Raw genomic sequence first — 11990 nt, 5'->3', positions numbered from 1 at the left:
TGAAATGGGACCTTAGCTGGTTACGAGAGATATGGCCTAGGGTTAGGTTGCTTTGGACAAAGTTACTGCCGGGGAGAGTTTGGAGGGGTGCAGCGAATGAAGGGGCAGTGAAAAGCACAAGGAAAAGATTGACAGGGAAATGGGGAAGTTTTGTAGTGCTTTGGGGGTGCAAGTGCCGGAGCATCGGGAGATAGTTTATGAGGACTGTTCAGTTTTGCAGGAGGACGGCATGCATCTCTCGGTATACGGGAACAGTTATTACCTACGGGACAGCAGGTTGTCGGTGGAAGACATAATAAAGAGTTGGAAATAAAGGGAAACATAGGTTAGGGGGTGTGGGGCAGAAAGAACACCTCAAGGGAGGGTTTTTCTGGTGCTGAGGACATGGCCCTTTGGAGGAGGGGTGGGGGAAGCACACTGGGGTACCAGTGTGTTCAAGGAAGGGGGTGGTGCTGTTTTCATTAATGGGCTACCCCGGGTGGTACAAAGAGGAGGAACAGGTATTGAAGAAGGTGGGGCGTGGCGGAAGATGGGAGAAAGCGGGAATGAAGGTTGAAAGGATTTTAAGGAGACGGAAGGGAGCAAAGGATAGGAAGGGAGGAATTGGAAAATGCTTTGATTATTTAATTATGGGGGAATACAAAGTGTTTATTTATTTAACTGTCTGGCAATTTGTTAAAACGGATATGTTAGTCTGTAAGACCAGGGTGCCAGGTTAGCGTTTCTTTGTGAGCTGTGGCCTGTCACATTAAAGTGACCTTTTCCACATAAAAGCGAGTCTGGGTAATTGTGTGCAGTAAGCCTAAGGCTGCAGTGTTGAGGGCAGAAACGCTGTCATTACCACACTCGCCAAACTCCACACACACGCCGAACAATTAAACAAATGTTGTACCACTGCTTTGGATACACATACTATACAAATCTCATTTTATTATTATATTAACAGTGTAGTTTACATTGAAAACATACCCATAAAAGACAATGAAAAGTATGTTGATTACAGAGCGATTGCAGGGAAGTGATTTTGCACCAGGGACACAGAGTACACATAATATCATATCCAACAATAATAATAGTTAAAAGGTACATTCTGTGAAATCCTTTCTGACAAGTGTAGACAAATCAGCAGTGGAGTGAAAGGAATTCAACTGCCAAAGGTCCAGAAGCAAGATGACACCCATGATCCTAGCAACAGATCAAGGTAGCGCATGTACAACATTGTAGATCAGGGTGCAGTGCCTCATTGAATGCATAGACACATGCAGGATTAATACAAATGTGTCCATTAGCAGATATCCGATATAGAATCTGCAGGAAAATGTACATTCATAATTTGAAAGTGCAGATTGCCCACGTGCAACATCACCCACACTTTGACACCCCAACCTCTAGTGGTTCCATGTGTTAAAATTGTGGCAAAAATGGCCGTAGACTCAAATTATCGTGGCAAGAAGGCTGTGGTTTTGCCACCGCAATCCATGTAAAGGTTACGGGGGACACCCCCGCAAGACCCATACCCATTATACCATTTAAGAGGAGCAGGGGACACCGCTGCAGCCCCCTCTCCCTTTAAATGGTGTAATGGGGTACGCCTTTAACGGGTCAAACCACAGTATTTTTGCTGTGATTTTTTGTACAGGTGACATTTTTGCTGCAATTTTATCACTGCATACCTCTTTAGTGGTGTAATAGGCGGAACCATCACAGAAATTTCCTTTAAACAATTGGGGGCCCGCTGGTGCTGAAAGATAGTGCTCAAATGTTGATTCTTCACAATAGACACATACAGTATGGATCACGGTTATGAATTAAAGGCAAGTGTCTTCATAAAATGGCTTTAACCTTTATAACACTGCTGTGGCAATCACGCCTTTAGTGTTGGCTTAAAATATATGCAACAAATGCATGTACATTTGGCATTGTCCTCATCACCCAATTCTATTCTATTCTAAATCTTTTCCCAAAGACCACCACAAAGTACCTTACTACTAGCTGCTTAATTAGCCTACACAAAGGCACGTGGAACAATTGGACATGACACATTTTGAAAACAAATGCAAGTAGTGAGTGCAAATATACATGATTTGATTTAAACATATTTCAATTGGTGAAGTAAAAGATTTCAATTCAAAACTAAGTTTACATTGTTCAATACTTATATTAGCAATTGCAAGCATAGAACACCTGAAGGGCTGTTGAAACAGTATGCCCTCAACAAAAAGCTTAACTTTAGGCAGGTCTATTGACATTATCAATTTGTTCAAGTGTGTCTCCTGTTTAAGAGCCCGATTCCATTTTGGTAAAGGCATCAAATTCTTCAGAATTGCATTAAAATGGCCAACTAAGAAGTCAACAGTACCACAGCAAACAACCCCAAGAGGACCACAGCAAACAGCCCACATGTGGATCAGGTTCTGCTTAAGTCTGAACAATCTCAAACAAAGCAAATCAAGTTCAAAAGTGTTAACGAAATCAAAACAAAACCATTATTAGATGCTGAGGAATTTGTCCAAACTAGTGTTGGCATTTTTGAAAATCATGGACAGAAAATGGCTTCCATCTATTTCCTAGTGAATAAAATAAATGAGGAGCCCAACGTTGAAACCACAATATAAATGGATCCTATATTGGATGGTAAACTGCACTATGTCCATGCACATATACAATAGATATTGCATTTCAGTAATGCCTTGACGGACCTTCAACTTTCATCAGGCACTGCTCACAAAGGCATCTGATCTAACAATAAATGTTTTAAGAAGATCACTAAACATGCAACCATTTGCCATGGACTTCATCAATAATGTTGATTACATTTCATTTATTTCCTCTCCCTGCACCACTCATTGACAGCATTACTTTGATATGAAACACCCATATTAGCAACACCTTCAGTATCATCTGATGTGATATGGAGCTTCATAGACTAGTGGTTCTGCCAGAAGACGTCCCTGATATACCGAATTTCAGACTGGCCCAATACCAATGTCAACACGACACACACACACAGTGGAAATGAAAGTGGAAGTCATGTGATGACCCACACAAATCTGTTCAAGGCACAAACCTAAAATTGTATCTTTACGATTTACAGACAGCTCTGCATGTTCTTAGGTAAAGTTTGTCAGAAAGCTACACATGCCCAGTCATCTAGCTGGAAGATGTGTATATTTATTGGGAAACCATATACAAGAGGTATTACTAAGAGAATATCTTTTATCTATACGAAGGCAGGGTAGACATCCTATAAGATGCTCAGATGTTGTAAGTGAGGAACACACCTATGTCCATTCACTGTTCTTCCATCAGAATCTCTTTATGGAGCGTTCATACCACTCGAACCTAGTCAAGACGGAACATGTTTTAGTTGGTTTGTAATCATTTGTTTTTAAACAACTTAGTAAATCAATTGATGCTCAGATTTTCAAAGTTTCTGAAATAAGCTTGCAACGTCAAGTGTTGTATGGATGTATGAGAAGGAGACTATATAAAAAAGTGACAAAGCAAATTGACAATGTAACTGTGTGTTTGCTAAAAAAAAGACACAACTATTAATAGAACAATGTTTATATGTTGGACCATCTATTTGCTCCCAGTGAGCCTCGTTGCTATGACATTTAAGTGCTAATGTGTATTGCACAGCAACCCATCAATAAGACTTCTGTTATGGTGGCATTGAAGGCATGGAAGTTGTCCATTGTGGACCACATAAGCACCAAACAGCAATAGGTTTAAGCACATGCACTAGCCTAACTCCTAACACATTTCCATGTGAAGGTAACTCATTAATTAACTTGATCTGAAGGTTGACAACTCTCACTGTAAAGTTATGCAATTTCCATCATGTGTGCTATTCGTCGTATACACCAGATTTTGTGAACAAGCTTAATGGACACAGCATTAGATTGGCCCACTCGAAAGTTTGAAAATAATCAAAGTTAAATACACGTTGGAAGTGTGGATGCCAACGTTTTCAGTATTTCCACGGACTGTCCAGTGGGCAATGAGGATTGCCTGTTGCCATAGGATCTCCCTTGATTAGACAATATTCTTTGTAGACTTTCCCATCTATATGGTCAGATTCCTCTTTAGCTTTGAAAATAAAATCTTAAGCCCTATAGCATTATGGGTTTCAAAATTCTTGTATATCTTAAATGATGTAGTTCTGTAACTAAACCACATTTAAGACCAGAATGATGAATGACACATAAACTAGAGATCGTGTCTCTACAGTCAAAACAAAGGCTTTAGTGTGCAATGATTAGCAGTGTTGCAGACCAGCCGACTGCATATGGGGTTCATAGGATCACTGAGTCAGCCTTGTGGAAGCATCCGAAAGAGAAAAGGAGAGAGAAGCATCACTTAAAATGGCATCTGAAGCTCCTAGATGAAAAATAAACGTAACCCTGTATTGTATTAAGTCTCAGAGAAAGAGCAGGCAGAATAGTGGCAGTAAACCATAGGCTCAATTGTCTCCACGACATAATAACATATGAAAAACAGAAACAAGAAAAGGCAAATTAAATCAAGAATCAGCAGGTTTAAAATGGAAACTTGGCTTCAAAATAAAAGAACATCCATCGAGAAGGCGTATTTATATGATCTTAAATTCATCCTTTAGTTAGCCAACGCAACTGTGCATTTTAGCTTTTATTTTATGATAGTTTTGACACAGTCTGACTCTTCACGTTATTGTGGACCGCTGAAGACATAGGCCCATGGTGGTGGATTTTTGATGAGAAAAATTGTTCTAAGAGGATCCAGCCCTCATTAGTAAAGACTGATGACATGGCACTTCAAAGATTATTTGACAACAGAGTGCATACCACACCATGCCCAACACTCCTCATCCATTCTTATCAGTGTGCACATGTGTGTGTGTGCTTGTGTGTGTGTGTGTTTGTGTGTGCGGGCATGTGTGTGTGTGTGGCATAGATTAAATATTGCCCATCGAAACGTTGGGAAGCAGCTAGGTCTAGTGGACTAGGGCAGGCAATCCTGAAATCTGTAAACATATGAGAAAATCTAGCTACAAAGCAGATATACAGACAAGAAAAACTGAAGTACTGAGGATGAATGGACGGTAACAATGTGTGGTGAAATATTCAATGGCACTAGTTAAGTAAAATCACTGTAACGATGTTGAGAGTCTTTAAGTGCAGCACCTGTGAAGAAAAGAAGACACCGTCATGGGTAGTAAGACAAGAAAGCTCACATCACAAAAAAGACACTTCCCCTGCAATATAAGCCTTTACCCCAAAACTAGATTTACATGAATGTGCACACTCCAAGTCCTCATACAGATCACATGATGTGGGCATTTCCATTAGTTGGCATTCTATTCCAGGTAGACCTGGTGCGCATAGGTAGTGCCTTACATAAGGGAAGAAACGTATTGGTCCTTCATTATTTGTCGATGTTAAATTCTGAATATCACTCCCCAGTGGGGGGGGGCGGGTATGGGCATGTGTGTTTGTGAGTGTGTTTGTGTGTGTGTGTGTGTATATACTGTAAGATACCACTAGTTCCAATTTAAATGGCGCAATGTGATGGTTTAGCTTGGTCGTCAGGGACAACGCGTTTGTCTTGGAAGCAAGACAATGCACTGCAACAAAAGGTTCGAATCCCGGTCTCACGCTTAGAAACTGGTTTCCGGTATTAAGCCCATTAGAAAAATATAATTGTTATTATAATTATCAGGTGCCTGTCTGTCAGTGATAGATCAAAAGAAAGAAATACAGCCCCGTGCCCTGAGACATTAAAGGACAATTGCTAGAGGGCACATAGACCTGTTCAGAGGGAGTTCAAAATGTGTTGCACAGGATTCAATCACATCTGCATGTAGTGTTGCTCAAGAATGAGACTGTATTTGATTTTCGTAGCCAGCTCCTGTTTGTGAATGGTTCTTGGTTCATCGTGAACACAACGAAATACGTGGAGTCAATTCCAGGCAGTAGAAGGAACACTATGGGCCTCATTAAGAGTGGGCCGGTTCAGAAACAAGGGTGCCGGTAAGCTTACTGGCACCCATGTTCTGGACCGGCACATAACGAGACTGCCTGCCGGGGCCGTTGAGCCTGACAGGTATGACCCTGCCGGGCGCAGCAGCCATGCGAAGGAGAGTTGCCATGGAAGCACCGGCACTGTTAGCATCGGTGCCGGTGCTTCCGAGTCCCCATTCCCATGGAGTCCTTTGGAACTTTATGGGAATGAGGACTTACAAATTCCGGCGCCTGAGTTCCCACGCTGCCACGAATTGCAATGTTGCTATGACACCGGGAAGTCAGGTGCCAGATCTGGTGTTACGGGTTACCACTGTACTCCTAATGAGTGCCGATGTGAGACTACATGATTACAACATTGTTGAAGAGTATAGTTTACAGTAACATTAAGCTCAATGCAAAGAACGCGTATTACACAGACTCAGAACTTAGATGCTGCCCTGTCGTATAATAAAGCAATTAAACTGATCCGCACAGCCAGGGGCCCAAGTTATAGGTCCGAATTCAGTGAGGGTATTAACAATGGGCCCCAGCGCCATTACCACCCGATCTGGCAGGCGCCGTGTTTTCGATCTAAAAACCCAGCGTGATGACAACAATGTATTTTGTGTGAAAGAACATGAGGCACTTCGGTGTCCTGTTCATCAAGCAAAAAAATTACCTAAAATGGGCGCCATGGTGATAGAAGGCAGGGCCCCATGCAGAGCCCCCTCTTGCATTACCATGGAAGCCAAGGACGTGAAACTGTGACAGCAGTGGTGGCATGCCAAATGGATCAGGTAAGTGGGGTAGAGGTTGAGAGGGTAGACTGGGACACCAGAGGGAGGGCGGGGGGTGGCAAGCAGGTGAGCTGCCTTCAGGTTGCTTGGAGCACGGGCTTAGATCGTGGGATTCAGGCCACGATCCGAGGCACCTGATTATGGCTCCCCTGCCCCGGTTGCAAATTTCAATCCAAGCCCTATAGGTGAAGGTTCATTACGACCATTACCTTGCAACATAGAACCCTTCTACTGATGAATTTACAAAGACTGTTTATGCATACTTCTGCCAGACACTGCATTTATATTTGCTGCAGATCTTTGGATAATTTACAGATGAAAACTCAAGCTTGGAAGAGATTTCTTAAATACACCTTTGTTTTTTACAGCATCTAGTAAGCCAGATAGATATTGATGAAGGGACCGTAGTTTCAAAGAAAATGTCTCCTACAGGTAGTAATAATAATAATAATAATAATAGTAGAGTTTATTGGTAATAATATGCAATCTAGGCTCAGTAAGTAACTAATTGCTCCCTGCTTTACAGATAAATCTCTGAGAGAATATGGGTAACAAAATTATGGGGCAGTGCTTTTTAAGCCAATTATATACTCCTGGTGTAATGTCCTGCCTAGTTTGCAAGACCTTTTTGTTTCTTTCCAGGATGACCTATAGGCTTCTGTGTGTTTTGAACTTTGAGAGTAAGTTTGTGAGGAATCTCCATGATTTTTCACCAGTTTACACTGTTTAGCGGGAGTGTGGGGAAAGAGGGCCAATCATTGTGGATTCAAACCATTGATTGGATCAACACACCAAGTGAAGATTTTCAATACCTGTCCAGATGCCTGAGGAAGGGGTCACTATTGCTATTAGAACATTCTACGCTCATCGGCCGTGGACAATGGCCCACCATCCCATTACGGCATACCCACCAGACTGCAACAGGTTTCGTGGCTATTGTGGGTTGCTTGGTAAGGCCTGGGACATGGCTGAACCTCAAGCCCCAGTCAATTCAGCCATAACTTGCAGAAACAGCATGCGTTGCTCAAAGTTACACACATCAATGGGTGCCGCAAAATATATGTTATAGGATTTTTATAGTTGTTTCATATTTCTTAAAGAGGAATTTTTGATAACTTACATACCGTGCTGGAACAGAATGATACATCTTCCGTTATAAAAAGCCTTGAAAATCACTGAAAAAAACATTGTTAAAGGTGCATTATGGTTACGTTGCCCTGCCCCATTTCTACTGTAGGTTGGTTGTCATGGCTAGAGATATTGCTGAAGTGACTGCAGCCTATGTGCAGTAGCCCTGATGCCCTAGTGGACACTGGACCGGGTTGCAGGCTAGGTGCAGTGGATATTGAGGCCGGCTTGGTGGTGCCCATCGCATGTAAACCATGACTTGCATCCCCAACATGTGATTCATAAAAGTGATACACATCAGTATGCACTGCAAAAAAGTTGTTTGTTAAAATAGTGTTACAGTTATTCCATATATATTAAAAGTGGAATTATAATGACTTACATCGAATGCTCAAACATCATGAAACGTCTTCAGTTATAAAAAGCATTGACATTCAGTGAACACACGTTGTTAAAGGGAAGTTATGTTTAAGTTCCTCTACTAAAAACCAGTGAAATTAGGTGAAAAAACGTTGTTTAAGGGCCTTTTGGTTGCAGCGCAAAATCTAAAAACCAAAGAAATTCACTAGTTATGGTAAACTATGCAACATAACTCACGCCCGTGCCATGATCTGCACAGACTAACACCCAGTACATGAAATATGACATCACAAATGGCATCTTCGATGTATCACATATAATAACATCACTACTCTTTATGAATCCTCATGAAAAGTCCTTAGAAGGGGTTCAAATTAGAGTATTGCTACCAACATGAAGGTGGATAGGTAGGCCTCTCAGTATCACAAATTGTACATATTCAAACATACATTTCTAATGAAGTTCTGTCGATATTAGAGCAATCTAAAAATACATAAAAACAGGCAATGACTGCAGCATAGACCATAGAAATGGAGCATTCTCAATCCGGTAGATTGTGCTAGTAGAATCATACATTGAAGGCTATCACAACCTTCATGTATGTTAAACTTGCTGCCAAGGGCTCCATATACAAGAATACCTAGACATGTGTCTGGAAAGCCATAGTTTACTTAATGCATACAAATCATATGCACACATAGGGAAGCTCCAGTAAGGGGCAAACACTTACTATGATCAGAGAACGAAACTAAGATTAGAGTCTGTCATCATGCGTATGGGACCTGCTTATTGTTACATGTATGTGCATCATTAGCTTATGTGAAACTCTAAAGAGAGTATGCTAAAAACATTGTGCGAGGTTAAAGTCTACACATACAGCACCTTTATAGTATGTGTATCGTGCTTTCATTGCAGTACGTCCATGTCAAATCCGGTGTTTAAACTGCTTAATGTCATAAAACAAAAACAACAACAAAAACAACTTACTAGGATATTTGATGTCATCAGTACTGTCAGTGATGATGCCATTTGTGATGTCATCTGTGATGTGCTGGGGGTTAATCCAAACAGTGCGTTTATCGGCATACAGGTTATTGTGGCGTAGTTTACCATAACTGGTTCATTTACTTGGTGTTTAGATAATGTGCTGCAACGATAATGTCCCTTTAACAGAGTTTTTTATGTTTGGCTTTGCACAACTTTTTATTATAATATATCTCTACATTCAAAGAAGACAATAGGATGATACCTTAGTTAGGCTAACAGTCATTTATTTTTAAGATTTCATAATCTTCAGATTATGCCATTAGGCACTGGAAGAGGGAAGCTCAAGGATTCACCTCTGCAATGTCTTCTATGTTCATGTCTGTTTCTGATTTGTGTTTCCTTCATAAAGAGTCTTGCCTCACACATTCCAGAGTGAAAGATGTAAATGGGGGACTGCAAAAGACATGCAAGCAGGCAAGAGAAAGGAACATTGCTGGGCTGCTCTCCCAGAGGCATGAAGGGACGGGGTCGTGTCAGTCATGGCATGTCCAAACCTACTGAAAGACGGTGTGTTTTTGGCAGTGTCAATTGCGTGTCCATCTCCCCTGAGCCAGATTCCCACCTTCGTTGAAGCTTGGGATAGGAAATGCAGCCAGACTGTTGGACAATTGTATTTAGAAAATGCTTCAGGCTGTAGGTCGCATTTTCAGTGTTGCCTCCAAAAGGCTGACCCGAGATAAATAGAGCAAGCCAGTCTCTGCACTGATGCCTTAGCAAGATCAGTGGTGGCATCGTCATCCACATGTTGGGCTTGTGCGTCTAGAAGGCCACAAGGGAGGCGGGACCATTAGTCAATAGAAATACGCAAGTGTACTCCAAGGGCATCTCATTAGTACCAGGTGTCCAAGGAAGGGGACGCTATTGCTATTAGAACATTACACCCAATAGAAGAGTAGAATGTTCTGTTTAAAACACAGAAAGGCAATAGAATACTTAGACAACTTATGCCAACCATTATAGCCTCCTTACACAACTTTGAAGTGGAGAAATGCCACATGTTTTTACCCCTAGATAATCAAACACGTTTTCTTCTTTTTCATTGTCTTGGGTTGTGGTTCCAAGACGGCCCTAATGGCTTCATCAAACACGGTCTTCAGGTTACGCTGTGTCATGGCAGAACATTCCACATACTTCACAGCACCTACAGAAAAAAAAACACAAAGAGCACGAGAAAAAGAGAGAGAGAGACAGAGAGAGAGAGAGAGAGAGATATAAAGGGTGTTATTATGGCGAGATATCCTCAGGAGACCAAATGGCTACACCAACAGTGGCAGCTTCAGGAACTCCCCAACAATCTGAAGCAGCTCCTGCAGAACTGGTTTCATGAAATCCCACCAATTGTAAAGGAGCTAAAAAAAGATGGATCTGATTGGAAGCTAATTATCCTGTGCTCACACCATTGTTCTCCTTCTATAGTACGAATACATAGTACATCGACATTCTTGAAGTAGCATGAAGACTGTTCACCCACTGCACATCCCCTACAGGCCCCTTCAAATATGGAGATTTGCAGATCATCTTGTTTGCTTGTAAGACCTCAGCATACCCCTTACTCAGAGTGTCACTATTTTACTTTTGTAGCTATGTCCCACTGTTAAAGTGCTGCCCAATTTCTAAATATTGGTGGGTAACTAGATGTCATTAGTTCAGCAAGAAAAGTCATGTAGGGAATAAATACTGTTCAAGAGGAAGAGACACACAGTCAGCGGTCAGGAATCTTACCAATTTCCTTTGCCAGTGCCAGACCTTGCGGGAATGTGATAGGCGAAAGTCTATTCTCTTTTAGTTGTTTAATAGTTTTTTTGTTGTCACGAAGGTCCATTTTTGTGCCAATAAGGACAATAGGGGTGTTACTGCAGTGATGGCGGACCTCAGGATACCACTGGGAACGAGGCGAGAATAAGAAATGTGATAGCAAGGATTGCAAAAGACACTTCCGTTACATGTCACCTGCACTTTAACCCGCTTCCCTCGAGTATAATGCTGAGTAGGAACTATCACGGAGTGGATATAAAGTATGGAAGCAGTAGATTGCCGCAGCTTGAAACGTGTGCATACAAGTAGTAATACACAGCATGTTCACAAAGAAAGATGGAATCCCTCTTAAGTACAAGAAACAGTGTTCAAAATGCACAGGCTGAGTAGTTAATCAAGCAGATATCACCAGTTCAGGGGGCCTGTCCAGATGGCAATGGCCCAGAGCCCAAGTTATAGACCCGAGCATAGCAAGGGCCTTACATCCAGGCCCCTATGCTGTTACCGTTTGGTGATGTCCCCTGGACGGCTGATTATTGCTATTAGCACAACAAGGCAACCCGTGGGGTGCTTATAGCAAAATACAATTTAAAAAAAGGCTGCTCCCTATATGCACCTGGGCCATTGGATAGATGAGGCAGTGACTGGTTGCCATGGAGATGAAAGGCGGGGCTCTGCTTGAAGACTCTCTTCCATTTCCATGGCAGATGCTGAAACAGTAATGCTGGAAGCTGAGGGGAGCAGTGGTAAGGGGGAAGAGGCAGGTCGGGGCTCGGCCAGGGTTATGGGAAGAGGGGGGGACAGCATATGAGGGTGGAAACCAGAAAGTAGGGGTTGGCGGCGATGGACGGGCTATGGCTTGCAGCAAGGTGGGTGCGTTAAGCACTTGGGTTGCTCTGACAGTCTTGGATCGTGTGAT

The 11990-nt window shown here is 42.1% G+C and overlaps 1 protein-coding gene across 2 annotated transcripts in view; it reads right to left on the bottom strand.

Moving 5' to 3' along the window:
• Positions 1 to 898: 898 nt before the first annotated feature.
• The window catches only part of LOC138582079 (ras-related C3 botulinum toxin substrate 1-like), an 88430-nt gene continuing 77338 nt past the window's right edge, over positions 899 to 11990 (bottom strand). The window contains exons 5-7 of one of the 2 annotated variants that reach the window (XM_069653033.1): positions 11039 to 11198; positions 10286 to 10457; positions 899 to 5165 (exon numbers count right to left, since the gene is read on the bottom strand). In XM_069653033.1, coding sequence (XP_069509134.1) covers positions 10324 to 10457; positions 11039 to 11198 — 294 coding nt within the window. In that variant the 3' untranslated portion in view covers positions 899 to 5165; positions 10286 to 10323. The remainder of the gene's footprint in view (positions 5166 to 10285; positions 10458 to 11038; positions 11199 to 11990) is intronic. The other variant, XM_069653032.1, reaches the window with a different exon arrangement.

Source organism: Ambystoma mexicanum, chromosome 3q, assembly GCF_040938575.1.
Source record: "Ambystoma mexicanum isolate Mex_15411 chromosome 3q, UKY_AmexF1_1, whole genome shotgun sequence".
Lineage (NCBI taxonomy): Eukaryota > Metazoa > Chordata > Amphibia > Caudata > Ambystomatidae > Ambystoma > Ambystoma mexicanum.
The sequence above is the reverse complement of the archived record's forward strand: the minus strand, read 5'-3'. Positions and strand labels throughout refer to the sequence as shown.